The 17,686-nt window shown below is 45.6% G+C and overlaps 1 protein-coding gene across 2 annotated transcripts in view; it reads right to left on the minus strand.

Annotated features, from left to right (window-relative positions):
• Window positions 1-17,686, minus strand: part of CLIC5 (CLIC family member 5) — a 593,433-nt gene that overhangs the window by 370,351 nt on the left and 205,396 nt on the right. Inside the window, exon 1 of one of the 2 annotated variants that reach the window (XM_086926228.1) lies at window positions 9,303-9,608. The exons of the other annotated variant lie outside the window; for it this stretch is intronic. Coding sequence (XP_086782354.1) covers window positions 9,303-9,365 — 63 coding nt within the window. The 5' untranslated portion in view covers window positions 9,366-9,608. Of the gene's footprint in view, window positions 1-9,302; window positions 9,609-17,686 lie in introns of those variants that run through there. 2 annotated transcript variants of the gene reach the window in all.

The raw sequence follows: 17,686 nt of genomic DNA on the forward strand, positions 1-17,686 counted from the left end.
GGCCAGATTCTCAGAATCTGGCCATTTGTGAGCGCAATTCAGGTTGATGAATATGGCTGATTGTTCTCACAACGTCAGCTGGCATCATGGACCACGAAGAAGCTAGGCGAAAACATACAGGAGGCAAAATCCTGGGATTCTTTTTCTAGAATGTAAAAAAGCAGACTGATAAATTGTAAAACAGAAAGAAAAAAAAGAAAAAAAAAAAAGAAAGTGAAGAATTTACCATACAAAATCCTTCAACAGGAGTCATAACGGGCAGGGGTGCAGACCTCTGGTATGCCAATTATACCAGCCGTACAGTGACTGCGCAAGGTAAGTATGATGTCTTCCATGACAAGAATTGATCCTGGAGAAGATCAAATCAGCTCTTGGTGGGAAGCTAAAAAGAGCTAGAAATGTTGGCTGAAAGTTAAGGTAGAAAGAAGTGGGCAAGATCAAAGGTATACATAAAATAACCTGATTAGGAAAAAAAAGGTAAGGGAAGTTGGAAGGAAATGTGTGCTTAGCTGAGGTCTAAAGAAGAAAGTCAGAAGGATGGTGCACACTGTCAAAGGCTGAGATTTAGGTCTATATTGCATCCACAAAGATGGGTGGTACTGTATTGCCTGAACTCATTTATGGACTATGGATACCTATGCCAGGAAATCAAGAAAGACAGGAGAAATGTCAATGAACTGGCCAAGAATCCTCTAAACGGCACTCATGGATTTAAAGAGAAGGGCCAATTCACAAAGTAAAGGTATGTTTCTGCACAAAATACCCACATTTATGCCTGCTGGGAATTCACAAAGGTAATGCTGACATGTGTAAATAGTTTTATTACAGCAGATTTCTCTGCTAAGGGTGTGGAGAAATCCACAGTAGCAAATTCACACAATGAGTGGGAAATAATGCAGTTAAGAGTTGTTAGGCATGTAGGTTTATAGACACACCCACACTTGTATGTTTGTAGGGATCCTCAAACTCTTCTCTGACACTTTTCCACTTTGGAAATAGTAGGAGATTTACTCCAATGAAGGGCTTTTGTAACTCTCCTTCTAGGACGGGAAGGGAACAGACCCCACTCAGATCTAAAGGGAGTGTAGTGGAAGAGTTTTCTATATTAGGAAACATGTTTTCTCTGTGGAGAAGAAAAATCTACATCTCCACAGTGTGTTCCATTCACCTATGTGTAACTTTGCACAGGGCAAATAGGAGCTCTGGGGAGCTGTCCTGTGATCTTTACACTAGGATGCCTTGATACCTACGCCTGGTGCAGTTTCAAAGGCGTACTACTGGGAATATTTTGAATACCAAAAAGAAGTAAATCTTGCATCCTTGTGCAGGCGTCCTTTATGGGTGCAGATTTACTACATTTTGAAGCTTCTTCTTGCACCACATACAATCAGACAACAATAGCAATGGCAAAGCCCTCCACAACCATGGACACCACTACACGAATCACTGTCTGACCTTCTGCCAACCCACCAGAGACTTCCACTCCGCACACCTCGCCCTCGCTCAGACACACCGCATCTGCCGCAGCCGCGCCAGAGGACGATCCTTCTTCCGCCTCACCGCCAAAGCCTAGAACTGCCGCCACCTTCACCTCTGTACCTCACTTCCGGAAGGGACTCAGACCTGGCTCCTCAACTGAGACCTGCAGCAAAGTGCCTGGATACCCCTCTGGCTGATTAGCTGCGCTATATAAATACTGATTGATTGATTGGAACATTCTGCATACTGTCCAGAATAATTCATAAAAGTAGCACCACAGCCAAGCGGTGTGCATGCACAAACTGCACAGTCCAGCAGCAAGAATACACTAGCACAGCCCAGAAGGGATTTTCACAAGGTACTATATTGCCAGTTCGAGCGCAATTTACACATGACTCACAACCAAAAATTGGTGCAAATAATGCACTCAGTTTTAGAAACCCTGGGGCATATTAACAAGGGGATTGCACCACATGTATGTCACTTTTAGCTACGTTACTATGGTGCAAAGCCCTGCTCCATATTTCCGAAGTAGTGTTAAGCCACTTTTTATGACTTATGTCACTTTGTAAATATGGTACCCTTTCATGCAGTTTTCTGCGTGAAAGTAGCGTGCAATGGGTGTTACTGTGGGCATTCTATTGCAACACCCATTGCTTTTTGATGCTGCCTCAGATTTACAAGGTTGTGTAAATCTGAGGGAGTCCTAAAAGCGTATGCCATGCAATAGCAGGCATTGGAATGGCAAAGAGGAGAAATAATTGTATTTAATATTCCTCCTTTTTTTTCTTTGTGTGCTGCAGAATGAGGCAAACAGAAGTAAAAAAAATAGCCATTATTGATTGTTTATGTGCAGGAAGGAGCACCTTCCTGCACATAAACAATCATTCCCTGCAATGCAGGCAACCTTGCGCTATGGCGCAAGGGTGTCTGTGTTGGTGCTAGGTAGCTATTTTTAGCACTAGGGAAAACACAGGGGTGCACCGTATTGTTGTGAATACGGCCCATTCCTGCATTTTGGAAATGGCAGAGTGTGGTGCTGCTAATTTTGCTGCAGCTGCAGGCTCCTCCATTTCCTTGTGAATATGCCCCTCTGAATCAGGGCCCGTGTTGAATTTGGTGACACACAAAGAAGTAGTGCGCTGTCGTCCCGTATTTTCATGCAGATCTCTTAGAATGATGCAGAGGTTGTCTCCCTCAGTTCTCCTGACAAATATTTGCTTTTTCTCGCAGGATGCGAGTCACTAAATGTCCCACGTCTATCTTTAGGAAAAGTATCTTTAGGTCTCTACTTCCAGGGGTGTAGCTGTCAATCATGCTGCAAGTGCACTGGAACCAGGACGCGTAGGTATGAGAGGCTCACCACACCCACATTAAAGCTGTTTTTGATATCAATCCAAAAGTTGAAGTGGGTCGGATCTGTGGGGCATGACATGCATATAATTTTTTTATTTAATAAAAAGAGTGCCCCACCTTTTTGTTAAAAGCCCCCGTTACAGGATGGGTAATTCCAACAGCTGGGATACCTAGGCTTAATGGAAGAAAGAGTCCTGTGCTAAGATACTATGGGAGGCACAGAGAGCTAAACAAGAAACAAGCCTTCTTGCCAGGGTGCCTGCTGCTGAAATAAATGTAAATGTGTGCAACTGGTTAATCTGCAAATGTAATGCTGCCTGGAAACGGTTTTGGCTTAAACTGATAGAGTTGCTTGACGGTTCCTGGTGATAATATTGCTTGAGAAGTAATGTAAGGGTGTTACCAGCTGAGTTCTGGAGTGTGTGCTTTTATTGGACACTTAGAAACATGTTTGGAATAGGTACAATCTTATTGGGTATTACTGAAATCTATATTGTTACAGCAATTTGTTATTGGAAACATTTTTGCACATTTCATACTGAATGTCAGGGCTTTAAGTGGGCCGGGTCCTTCTGGTGATAAGCACCGGCAGTTCTAAAAAGCAGGTGCTGAGACGGGGGTCTACTGGGCTCTCCATTTTTGCCCTCACCCTCAGGGTGAAAAAATATATATTGACGCTGCAGCCGTACTACCACCCTTTACTGCCTTTGATATAACTTCAAAGAGACTTGTTATATTTCTTTCACAGACTCTTCATTACAGAACTGAAGCATTTTCAATATTCTATACAACAAAGCCATAGTTGTTGCTTATTTAACTTATGAAGCTAACAACCATTGGCAACGACATCCCGCCTTCGCAAGACCTGTGCGACTCACTGGCCACCTTCTTCCACCGCAAGATCGCCGACATCTACTACAGCTTCAGCGCCACGAACACCCCGACAACCACCACCCCCATGACCAACAACCGTCTGCTATCCTGGACCAGCGTCAACGACAAGGACACCAGCAAGATCATGAACACCATTCACTCCGGATCACCATTAGACCCATGCCCTCACCACATCTTCAACAAAGCCAGCACTGCCATTGCACCCCATCTCCAGAGAGTAATCAACATCTCCTTTGAGACAGCAACCTTCCGGGAGAGCTGGAAGCACACCGAGATCAAAGCCTTACTCAAGAAACCCAAGGCAGACCCCAAGGACCTCAAGAACCTCCGACCCATCTCCCTGCTTCCGGTCCCGGCGAAGGTCACTGAGAAAATGGTCAACAACCAATTGACCTGCTACCTCGAGGAGAACAAGATTCTGGCCCCATCCCAGTCCGGATTCCACAGCAACCACAGCACCGAAACCGCCCTCATCGCCACCACTGATGACATCAGGACCCTGCTTGACAACGGAGAAACAGCGGCCCTCATCCTCCTGGACCTGTCAGCCGCCTTTGACACGGTCTGCCACAACACACTACGAACACGCTTACACGACGCCGGAATCCAAGAGAAGGCCCTGGACTGGACCACATTGTTCCTCTCCGGCAGAACTCAGAGTGTCTGCCTCACCCCCTTCGGTTCCAAGGCCACCCAGATCATATGCGGCAAACCCCAGGGCTCTTCCCTCAGCCTGGCGCTGTTCAACATCTACATGGCACCCCTCGCCCACGTCGCCCGACAGCACGACCTCAACATCATCTCCTACGCCGACGACACCTAGCTGATCATCTCCCTCACTAAAGACCCTCACATCGCCAAAACCAACCTCCACGAAGGAATGAAGGACGTCGCTGAATGGATGAAGAACAACCGACTGAAGCTGAACTCAGACAAGACGGAGGTTCCCATCCTCTGCCCCACCCCCTCAGCCTGGGAAGACTCCTAGTGGCCGACAACACTGGGAACAGCACCGACACCCACCAACCACGCACACAACATAGGGGGCATCCTCGGCGCCACCCTCTCAGATCAACGCCGTCTCCTCATCCTGCTTCAACACCTTCCGAATTCTCCGCAGGATCTTCAAGTGGATCCCCACCGAAACGAGAAAAACAGTCACCAGGCCCTCGTCACCAGCAGGCTGGACTACGGAAACACCCTCTACGCAGGAATGTCGGCCAAGCTCCTGAGACACTTGCAAAGCATCCAGAACGCCTCGGCACGCCTGATCCTCGATATTCCCCTGCCGCAGCCACATCACCCCTCACCTGAGAGCCCTACACTGGCTCCCCGTCAACAAGAGGGTAACCTTCAAGCTCCTCCTCCACGCACACAAAGCTCTCCACAACACCGGCCCAGCATACCTCAACAGACGACTCAGCTCCTACACCCCATCCGCCAGCTCCGCTAAGCCAGCCTCGCCCTCGCCACAGTCCCTCACATCCGAAGAACGACCGCCGGCGGCAGATCCTTCTCCCACCTCGCCGCCAAGACCTGGAACACCCTCCCCACCGACCTACGGCAGACCCAAGACCAACTGGCCTTCAGAAGTCTCCTCAAGACTTGGCTCTTCGACCAGTAGCAGCAGCCCTCACACCCCCTCCCCCCCCCCCCCGCGTCTTGAGACCCTAATGGGTATGTAGTCCGCTTTATAAGTGTCTTGATTGATTGATTGATTGAAAGCCAATAGTTCTGGCTAGTTGTAGGTGTGATTTTACTTCTTGTATTATATGTGTGGATGCAATGACAGAAGCAGCAAATTACCAGTCGGGTGGTACACTATGCTAAGCACTGATTTTTAGCTTACTTTTTAAGCCACTTCCTAATTACATCGCAACGCCCCTTTGAGAGACCCCCCAGTTTTTACATCCCACTTAAAGGCCTCCTGTATGTAATGCAAGTTTAAAATGATGGCTTCAGTGGCGTAACTAAAGTTCAGCGACCGCATCACCAAAGGTTTGATAACCTAAAATAATACATTTTTAATGGATTAGTTTAACTTTCTTTTATTCTCCATTAAGGTGTGTGCGTTATTTTATATGGAGTTGAAAGTGACAAGATCAGCATATGAGTCACAGAATATTCTTGTCTTTTTTGTCACACCTTTGACTCCGCCCCACACTCACTGAACCCGCCCCATTGCACTAAAGGTCAGAGTTCCTCTTTGTTCATGCACTTCGAAGGCTGTATCAAACCAGGGGATGGAGGCCATGTTCCTTGCTTGCATTGGGGCCCTTGGAAGCCTCGCCAGGACACAGACTCCTGCTCCCAGGGCTGGCTAGCCCCTTCCTCTCTGGATTTGTGCTTCAAGCTTGAAACGGGAGCCCGTCAGCTGACACAGGAACCTCCAGGCCTCTGTGATAACGAGGGCCGCACATCGCACCCGGAGGTGACATTTCTCGCACTGGTGACGACCCCGCGGGCCTGCCAGATGCACCAAGGGAGGGGCCCGAAGGGGAGGGGCTCTGGTGAATGTCAGAGCCTGGCAGCGCCCTGCCAGCGCCTGGGCGAAGAGGCGCAGCGTGTTTCACCAGACATCTACAGGGCATCCGGTTACAGGGCGCCTGCTGCGTGTACATACTGGAGTGCAGTTCACTCACACTGGCTCTGTCGCTGTGCACTGTCATATCAGAGAAAAATACAGCAACAAGTCATACCTGACTTCCAAGATGTAGATACTAGCTACAGCGCCCAGAGGCGAAATGGTGGGTGGACAAACAAAAGAGTTTTTGTTTAATAAAAAAAATGTAAAATAGCGCTCTTTTGTTATTATTCCAGCCTCATTAATTACTCAGAGGCCCTGCTAACAAGCACCTTCTTTCCGTGTCATCCGTCTCGGGTGCACAATGGCAGCTCTTCCGTCCCCAGCAGTTGTTTGCTTGCTACAGACAGGAGCCGGCAGCTGCATCGAAGCTGTGAGCGAGCTAATCCCCCGGGCACCTGGCAGTAACTTCCCCAAAGCAAACAAGCAGCCCCAGAGGCCTGCAGGAACCTCGCCGAGCTCATCTGCTCCTACAGCACCTGGGCCTGCAAACGGGGCCGGATGCCCAAGCTCACACAGCGCGTGCTTGTCTTACGGGCGTCTACAGGCGTGTTAAGTGTGTATATATACAGTTAGATATTGCACACGTGGTGGAGATGCTGCGTGTACTGCATATGCCAAGGAAGGGCACGTAAAACTCCTGACTGCGCACCATCCTCTGCAGCCGGAGGGAAAAGCCACAGAACACTTGTAAATGACATCAGCTACTCACTCGGGCAGCAAAGTACACGGTAAACATCAGAGGGCACGGCTTTAAGTGGGCCGGGTCCTGCCGGTGCTCAGCACAGGTAGTAGACTAAAGACCAGGTGCCGTGATGGGTCTCTATCGGGCTCTCCATTTTACCCACAGAGTGGAAAAAATCTTAACTCTGCAGCAGCACCACCCTTCACTGCCTGTGATGTAACTTCAAAGAGACTCGGTATAGTTCTTTCACACGCTCATCTTTTCAGAACTGAAACATTGTTAATAATATATACAAGGAAGCCATGTGTGTTGCTTCTGTATCTTATGCAAGGAACAAAGCCAATAGACCTGACTTGTTGTAGGTGTAATGTTACATGCTGTATTATATATCTGATCTGGTTAAAATGACAGAAGAGACAAAATACTAGTGGGCGGCATACTATGCTAAGCACAGATTTTTAGCTGTTTAAAGCCACGCCCTATTTACATCGACCACGCCCATTTTAGCGACACCGCAGTTTTTTTAAATCACACTTTAAACCCCTGAGGGAGGGTTCTTAGTTCGAGAGGGCCAGGCTCGTCGCAGTAATGCCGCTTTCTCCCAGTACAAAATGTAAAATAATTTTAAAGCATCAGTCATATTCTAGAAGAGGGCCTATGTGAATGGCGTTGACGGAGGGCCTTTAAAGAAATTCTCTTCTACTCCAAGAAGCACATGAATTGTGTAAATTGTACCTAGTGGACATAACTACACACCCAGAAGAGAGGTATCTGTAGTACCTTTCATCCCCTATAGGGAACGCTATTGATAGATAACGGATTTTCCTTTTTTTTCTTTTTTGCCATGGATTTGTTTTATCCACGTCGAATGAATGAAAGGCTGAGTGGAATATAGGGATTCGAGCACGTGACTTCGTGGTAGTGTACTAAGTTACCAGACGGGGGACATTCTCGCCTAAAACATGCACACCGGCGAGACCAAACAATTACAAATAGAAGAACTGTCTGTCTCCTCAAAGCGCATCTCAGCAGAACATGCACCCACCAATCACCTTTACCCCAATGCAGCCTGGATTCTGACTATAACTCCTCCCAGACCACAGCTCCCCACTAGGACAAACTGTGTGAGCCTAGACAAAATACTTCCAATTCCTGTGCCCGGCTTCCCTTGGTTCAGCATTTACTATGTCTGAAGGTGATTCAGTTCACAGCGTTCTATATTAAAAGGAACATCCATGTCAGCTGTGGGTGACTTGATCTAAAATGGATCGTTTCTGCAAAAGAAAATAATTCTTGGCCCATCCATGCTCAATCACCACGTGAACGTATGTTTGGAATTTCTTCCCTGCTGCACAGATCACTGTCAAGAACCATCTTTGGTAGTCCACACAGTGGGTGGGCCACGGCAGGGTCGCAGTGTTCACATTCCTGTGGTCGCATCGCAGCCCACCACACGGTGGTCTTGCAATAATACAAATTATCATTAACAGTGTGCGTTTTTTTCTACTAATTGTCGCTCTGATTTCAACAGCTCCAAACTCACAAACACTTTAGGGACACGCATTAAAAACACGAGCGCGCCTGAACAATGTAATAGTGCAGCGCATAAGACCCACTCCGAAGTCGCGAGGCACTTTGGAAAGTTTGGAACAGACGGGCGGTGCTGGCAGACTTCGTGGCCACGTTTAACAGCCTGGGGCTGGTGAAAGGCAGCAGGGACGTATTTGTTTGTTTTGATCATGAGTGAGTGCAGCCTGTGCAGGACGAATGAATCTAACAGTGGTGAGATGAGCAGGCGGGTGCGCCGGTGCCCCCAACGTAGTCATGGTCAGTGGGAGCTTTCAATTGTGTGTGTGTGGGGGGGGGGGGGGGGAGGGGGGGGGCGTTACGGAAAGTGCTTGACGAGCAGACCTACAAGCAACTAGGTCAATGGCAAGAACCCACGCAGCGCTCTCAGCGAGCTACACACGTGAAAGGTCAATATGTTATTTACAGCTTCTAGAAACGGTAACATTGCTGTATTAAGCGCTAAGTAAGAACACACGTTCGGATTAATGTCACTGTATTGCACTGTAAAAGTTCTGTAGTAGGCGCATAAAGTTAAACCCAGTGAGCGATCTCTCAAGTTGCTGGTACCAGCCAGTGCTTGGATACCACCCATCTGAGCGCTATAACACGTGTCTAATTAAAAAAAAGTCTTGGTATAGAGAAGAAGGAGTGCCCAAGCAGCCTGGCACTGCCACACCCCCTCTACGATCCGAAAGCTGCATCTCAGGTGTCCCCAGGGGTGGCGGCCTCACCTACCTTGACAAATAGCTCGATGTCGGGGTCCTTGGCCTCCCCGTTGGCAGCAGTGAAGTCTGTCATCTTCCACCGGGCGGCTGAGAGCGTCTTTCTCCTCCTTGCACCAAGGGGGCTCCAGTCCAGGGGTGCACCTGCTGCCTCTCCAGATGTTCACATCACTCCCTGCCCCGGGCGGGCACGCGCATGGAGTTCACCGCGGTGACCCGCTCCCGGCCCGCGGGCGCGTCAGCAACAAGTGTCCGGCCCGTGTCACTGGATCCTCATCTGTCAGGGCTGCTGCTCGGCGCTGTCAGCCCGAAATAGCCCGGGCGCGAGAGAGAGAGGGAGAGGGAGGCGCCGCGCGCAGGGGAGGAGGAGGCACGCGCCAACCGGGCCCGGGGCCTGCTGCGGCCCGCGCGCCGGCGCCCGGTGCACCTGACTGGGGGGCGCGAGGCTTCCAGTAGGGGCTGCTACCCGCGAGCGGTGTCCCTCAGCACTTTGTGTACAAAAAGTGGAACAATTCATTCTCACCCAGCCAGTCTCGTGTTTACTCACTGATGGTGCGTTGTATTTCGTGTTTTATTTTTGGTTGACATCCGCCACTTTCTGGATTACAGCCATCGGGGCAATTGTTCCACTCAAAAACCATTTATGAAGGTATTTGAGGTTTTTCATATAGCAGACCACATCACACTGGCTTTCTACATTGATGATTCTTAACATTACATTTGCGGCTACTCTTACTATTAATTATGTCATTCTTATCTGTTTAGCTGGTAAAATAATCAGTGCAATGACCAAAGTTTTCCTCCGAGGCTCGCAGCCTATTATATCGAAGGTCAGGGTTGAGCAAAAGTCTGATTCCACCTCATGTCCCTTTCATCTACCCTCCCAGCTCCTTTCTCTCCTTCTAACAGGTTCTTTTTCATCCCTACTTTCTCCTTTTGTCAGTGTTTTCTGTTTTTATTTTTCTCCTCCTTTCCTTCTTTTCTGCCTTTCTGTCTCTTGTTCTGGATTAAAATCTGATGCTGACAAAAAAGTCCTGGTCCCAAAAAATGAGTGTCACTGGACCTCACTTGCAACCACCAGCTCAAATTAAATACAGATTATTATGATCATATAATAATAATAATTACAACAAGTATTGTTCCTATTATTGTTGTACATTTTATTATTAGATATGGGATAAAATACCCCCTACTGTACATTACAAGGATGTTGCAATACAATGAGAAGTTCCATGACCATATAGAAAAAAAAACGAGGCTGTGGGCCAACTTACTTTATACGTTTATGGAACTCCAAGGTGACTTGCAATATCCTTAGCATGTATGGGATGGGGTACTTTATTCTTTATAATGCATAGTCACACAATCACCTTTCCCAATAACCACTAGAGAGAGCATATTTGCAAATCTGAAGAATAATAATAGAATCTCTAGTGCAAATTTAAACACATAAAAAACTGTTAAGGTATTGTTTGCAAAAAGATATTACAATTGGCTTAATACAAGTCACATTTTTTTTAAAAGCGTGGAGTAGCTCGTAATGAGTAGAAACATGCCAAAAGATTCTAACTTTTCTATAATTATTCAAGGAGTGCAACAAATAAACATAAACATCCGACCAGAGCTTAATTTGTAAAAAAAAAAAAAAAAAAAAAAGAAGCGCCGGGGCCCTCCTCAGGAGGACACTGCAGTTTGCATCACCCACTGTCCTTGGCAGCCCTGCCAGTGACAGTAACAACACACCTACTAACCAAGCACTCCCACAAGGGTTACAATTCGGACTATTCCAGAACTCCAAACATGTGAGAATGGCTTGGGCAGCAGGTATTAGTCCTTTTAAATGATTGATTAATTATTTACTAAACAGCTGTTCTGTGCTCATTTTTAATTGAGACAAACAGCGCCACCTTGTGGCAGACTGTCATTAGTACAAGTGTTGGCAATTAAGTGCTGCTGCCAACCACCGGCTCAAATTAATCACTGAATGTCTCCTTTCTGCTTGTCACTTTACAGCTAGAAAAAAAACAGAGCCAAAGAAAGAAAAGCAATGTTTAGTTTTGATCCTTAAACAGCTGCTTTAATTACGCTCCATGACTTGACAGGACACCCTCCCCCCCACCCCCCCTCATCTGCTGGCTCTGGCAGCAGCCATTGTGGCATGAGAGCTCAACTGTAATAACTTATTACAGTGGAGTTCTAACATCATGTCTTTATAGTAGGTGTCTGGGTGTGTCACAAGTCGCCCATTATAAAGAAATTAAAGGCAGGTTTTTCTACATGTATATATTCTAAACTGTATATATTCTAAACTGACCATCAAGGAAAGCAGCTGCGCCCCTTATACTTACTTTCAATATTATCAACCCTTGTATCTATTCTCCAGTGATGTAGCCGTCTGGTGTAAGTGCAGGTATCTTTCATATGTTTAGCCATTTCAGCAGGATTTTGGATGAAAGTTTAGCCGTCTTCAACAGTGGCTGAGTTTGCTTGGGTAACACTCTCAGTGCAATGCCCCGCAAGCATCTACAATTCCAATGCAGACAACTTTGAAAACACTTTAGCCACTAGGGCTCAACCATGTTTGTTATGGAATCTAACTCTTTCTGTTGCCTCCTGGCTAGGTTCGCGCAATTTAAATACCACATACAGGAGTCTGGGAGCAATCATGGATATATACTTCTACCTGATACCTCAAGTGTCTCGGATTATGAATACAGAACACAGCTGTGAGGTAACGCCTTACCCATAACAGCAGATCAACTTCCAGTCCTGCTCTAGTGCCTAGTGGCTAGACATAGCTCCTTCAAAGTGATGTGCACACCTCACTGTGCCATCAAACCAGAGCATTTCCTTCCATGCCAGCTCCTCTCCTAGCTGTGAATTTATTTAACATTTCTCATAATGGAGGAGACTCCCTCTCGGTCCGAGCAGCTAAGTTATGGAATTCTGTGGAAGAATAAGGGTAATTTACAACCATCTTGAATTCTGGGGGCAGTGAAAATGTACCTCTGCCCATGCCCATAAGAACTGTGTTATTATAATTAAGAACTATAGGGACAGGATTCCGCAAGTGCAAAAGTGTCTATTTGCACGCTTTTCCTTAAGGCCTATTGTTTAAAAGGTGTCATGCTACCTCACCATGTTTAGTTCATGCCTCCCAACCCTCCAGCTTCTCACCCAATACCACCCCTTTAAGTCAATCTGAAACCAATATCCTGTTTTAACCTTAACTCTGAAAGGGTATCTAAGATCCTATTGCGAATTAGTGTGCTTCACAAACTCTTCAGGAGTAGCAAGCGCTATATACAGACCACAATGTAATCATGGTAATCTAATAAGTTCATCTTATACTGACCCTTCAAATATAACCAAAGCTCTCAAGATTGCCTTGCCTTGCACCTGACGAAATTGTCAAACATGCAACTAGATGACAAAATCATTTGTTGGGATAGCTGTAGAGACAGATTATCTGTTCATATTTGCATCATGACCAACAAGCATAACAAATATTTAAAACTCCTTTTGGAAGTGAAGCTCTATTCTTTGATGGTTTGTTATGCAGCTCCCTGCAGTCTTATGGCAACATAATTGTAAACCTCAGTGCTTAATATGTGGCGGCACCAAAACTTGTTTTTGGACAACATGACTTATTTTTATCATGAGACTTTGACCCAGATCAAGACACAAAAATAAGAAGAGAAAAATAGGAGAACAGTGAAAAAGGGAGGAAGCAGGGATGGACAAGAATCTGCAAGAGTGAGATAATGGCACAGGAAGTGTAGGGTGGTGGAAGAGACATTAGGTGGAAACAAAACAATATCATATTGGTATTAGGCTGTCTTACTATTCAACCATCCTGGAATGTGGCAGTGCTGGGCTCCTTGGTAAACCTTGGACCCCTGCCCTTATTATTATTTTTATAACAAATGAAGCATTGCAGGAGATGGGCATCAGCATCAGAGCAGCTACTCCAGTGTGGGCATGGAGCTATACCAATACGCCACCTGAATGGAATGCCCAGATTGGCCCAGCCAATCAGAATGTGTTTAGAATGTTGATACAAACTACTGATGTTTGGTTGCATTCTCAAAGAGTGTCGAACAGAGACTCGGACACTCTGCGTTCCTTGCCAGAGTGGGGTGAAATTTGGGGGAGAAATGATAATAGCTGTATTGATCGCATGCTGTCAGGCTTTGGCAGCTGTGAAGACCTACAGACGATGCCTTCACGTAGAGAAAGAATATTTTAGCAAAATCATCTTCGCATGTGTGGCCAGTGGTTACCACTGAATTAGACTTTTGATTACTGATATAACTTTGCACAGGTGAAGTCTTTAGCTAGATCCTAAGCTGACTTTTGGGGAGAGGTGTGGTGCAGCAGCCAGATCGGCTGACTCCGGAGCACAGGGCTCACGGTTCGATTGCCAGCAGCAGCTCAGCTCGGCATCATGTGACTCTTGGCAATAGCTCACTTAATCTCCTCAACGGCCCCCAACGCCTTGAAACCTTAAGGGATGATATGTTCACGCTTTACAAAATATGGATTGCTTGTGATAAATATGACTTCTTCACAAACAGACCTTTACTATAGGTAAAGCTGTTTTAGCTTATGCAGCGCAAACAAGCGTTGGTAGCCTGACATTGCAGTGACCCAATAATCCACATAGTAAGCATAAGTTGCTTTTGCACATTATGCACCATAACATTGCATGTTTCAAGCCCCTACTTATAGGCGACTTAGCTAATCTAAAAATAGGGCCTTATTTAGAGTTTTGCAGCCAGGGTACTCTATTACAATCGTGGCAGACTTCCCATCTTTCACCTTACAAGTGCCTTATTGTCAATGGGAGACAGGACATCTTCCATGTTTGTGAACTTTTAGGCCCTAGGTTTTGAAACATGCCAAAATGGTTTCTTTAGACATAGGGTAGGAACAGCTTTGCTCACAGAAGACCAGGCATGTAATAGCAAAACTTAAGATAGGACTTTAAAGTCATTCATTCATTCATTAAATCTTTATTTCGACATTTTTCAGTCATAAAAGATTACAGTAAAAACAGTATACATAAAAAGCATAAAATTAATTAGATAAAAATGAATTTGTCATGAAATGTACACAGTCACTGTATAAAATCACCCTTGGGTGCCACTGTAATAAGAGAGGATTCATTTCAGTAATAAAAATGCACACTGCAACTCACATGTGACATTTACTTTTTACACAAATGGAGCACTTTATAAACACATTTGCTGTGGGCTTACATAAATGCTGAATATAGGAATTAGAAGGAGGCAATTTTTCACCATGTTCAAAATACAGAATATATTAATTGAGAACCTATTAGTAGTACCCAAGTGCCCAGAGTGAAACGATTCCAGTACTCCCAGTCCCATAAAAGCAAAACTATTTAGGAACTACACACAAAATTGAGTTTCTCTGCACCTTTGTTATGTTCCTTCAAAATATAATTAGCCCCTTGGCCGCGGCGCAAATTTTGCCACGGCGTGGGGGGGGGGGGGATTGCGGGGTTAGCGCGGCGCCGCCATGCTCGTGACGGAACCATGCCATCATGAGTCACGGGCAGCCTGTGCTCATGACGGCGTGGTTCCGTCACGGCCCCACCCGCTCATTAATTCGCCCACACAGGCGGGGAATTAATTCCGCGCGGGATGAGCGGCAGCCATGATAGAACCACACCGTCATGAGCACACGCCGCCCGTGGCTCATGACGGCGTGGTTCTGTCATGAGCAGGCAAGGGGTTAAGGAACAGGCAATAACACTAGGCTTTTATTAACCTTTCCCATGCGTTGGACGGCCGGCGGCCATCCAACGTCACAGTGGGCATGTGTGGAGGATGGCCAGGGCCGTCCGAACTGCGCATGCGTAATTTTTTTCCGCACCGTGGCGGAATGTCTGCGGCAGCTAATCGGTTAATGCTAGCCTATATTATTAATATTGTCATCATTAATGGTACAAATTGCTTTGCATGGTTTTTGGAAATTTCATTCTAGAGTTTTCTACATCTATGTTTGCCAGTGTCTATGTTTTTTTTTTTGGAAGCTACTGTAATCCCTGCTCAATTTCAGCCAACTTTAATTTATTATGTGAACATAGACTGTTGAGTAGTGCGCCTATTAAATTGGCTGTCATTTACGTCCCTCTCTGTTGACATCCAAGCTCTTGCTGTTGAATATGTGCCACACAGTCCATTGGCTTCCTGTAGCAGAACGCCTACGAGGGCTCTATGGAAGACTTGTGGCAAGCGGCCATCACTCCGCTTGTGGATAGTTCCTAGAGTAGCACTGCCAGATTTGGCAATACCACTAGACTCACTATACAAAGAGAGCCAATATGACAGAAGTTCAACAGGTTTTTGTAGTTCAAAGGGTAAGTTATTAGCAAGCCCCCCAGTGAAACCAACCTTGAAAGGAATCAGCTGTGTTGAGAGCTCTTAGCCACTGTCAGCCCCTCAAAACTCAAAATGATAGCAGAACTCCAGTGAAAATGACCAAATATTGTTTTGCAAAGCCAATGGGTCTAGCTTAAATGTCTAGCATATTTAAAGAGATGTGTACAGACATTTGGAGCTGTGTCTCTGTGTAACGTCTCTCTTTCTGTGCTTTCTATGTCTGTGCCCTTTTTTTTATTTCCCAATCTTGGAGTACTGCATGCCACCAGCACAGTAGGCCTGGAGAATACAAAACAGCAAAAAAGTATTTAAGTGCAAAATGACATATTGTTGAAAAATAACCATTAGTGTAACATTAACAGGAGTGTGGTAAGACTCTTAGGAGCACAAATAATGTGTTGGAGCAAAAAACACAATTAGGTGCTGCTGGACTTGACCTTCTCTGCAGCCTCCACTCCTCCTGTTTTGCTGAATTTGTTATTGTTGGCCTTAGGACTCTGCAAACTTTACCACTGCTAACCAGTGCTAATGTGCATGTGCTCTCTCTTGGTAAAATTGGCTTACACCTGTTTGACACATTTAAATTACATTTAAGTCCCTAGTACAGCGTCATACTGTATACCAAATGCCGGTAAATTAAATGCTACTAGTGGGCCTGCAGCACTTATCATGCCATCTACTTAAGTAGCCCTTTAAAACATGTCTCAGGCCTGTCATTGCAGCCTTCTAGCAGTTTTAAACTGCCAATTTGACGCAGCAGAATAACCTCCTTGCCAAGCCTAAAACTCTGTTTGTAATACATGCGTCACTCCCAAGGTAGACCCAAAACAGCTTAGAGGGCGTGGTGCATTGCAATTAAAAAGTTGGACATGTACTCATAAGTTTTACATGTCCTGGTAGTGTAAAACATCTAAATTCGTTTTTCACGACTGTGAGGCCTACCACTCCCATAGGATAACATTGGGTTACATTGCTGCATTTAATAAATTATACCTTTTGATTGGTAATAGGTAAGAAAGTCAAGTTGGTAAAACATAGTATAGACTGTGCCTCCTTAATTGAGGAAGAACGAATTAGCATCGCTTTTATTACAGAGTCATGGCCAGACCAAGCGTCTGGTCCGGATCTGGTGAAAGCGACAAGTCACACCACCTAATTATATAGTGCATACCTTAAATAGACCCCATAAAAAGGGCGGCGGGCTAGCAGTCTTCTATTTAAGGTTGCTAAGTGTATCCTTTGCCAATTCCACCATGGAGGACTGTGAAGCGTTGGAATTTTGTTTCCAGCTCTCACATCAGTATACTTTTAAAGGGACCCTCATCTATAGGCCGCCAGGCCCGAGGAATAGATGTTTGACTCAAGCATGTAATCTGCTGGAAAATAAATTATGCTCCGACTCATATACCATGCTAGGTGATTTTAACTTTCATCTGGAAAGCGATGGTGACCCAGATGCATCTAGCTTACTGGATTTTATGAATAGCGTAGATCTCAAACAGCAAGTTAGGGGGGCCACTCATAAAGCTGGGCACTTATTAGATGGAATTTTTTCTAACAACTCACAGTTGGAGTTTTTAGAGATGCTCCCTTTAGTCTGGTCAGACCACAAGGCATTGCTGTTTAGTGTAGCTTTATCTCACAGGACTGTTAAGAAACCCAAAATGAAGCCCACTTACTGTAAAGCCTGGTATAAGATAAAAAAGAATGATCTTGTAGACCTTTTATCTTCTTTGCTACCTTTGCAGCCCACAAATCTTGATATGGCAACTTCAACGTTTAATAACTGGCTTGAGTCAACTGGTGCTAAACTGAGATACTCTAACAGGTCGCGCCCCTCTTCTCTTTGGTATTCCCAGGAGCTCGGAAAGAGCTTGGAGAAAGGCATAGAATGAAACAGTGAGAAAAGAATATAAACAGACCCTGGCTCAATACAAACTCCTCTTGGCAAAAACAAAACTGGATTATTTTGTAAATAAATCAACCA

The sequence above is a fragment of the Lissotriton vulgaris genome, chromosome 6 (genome assembly GCF_964263255.1).
Source record: "Lissotriton vulgaris chromosome 6, aLisVul1.2, whole genome shotgun sequence".
Taxonomy (NCBI): domain Eukaryota; kingdom Metazoa; phylum Chordata; class Amphibia; order Caudata; family Salamandridae; genus Lissotriton; species Lissotriton vulgaris.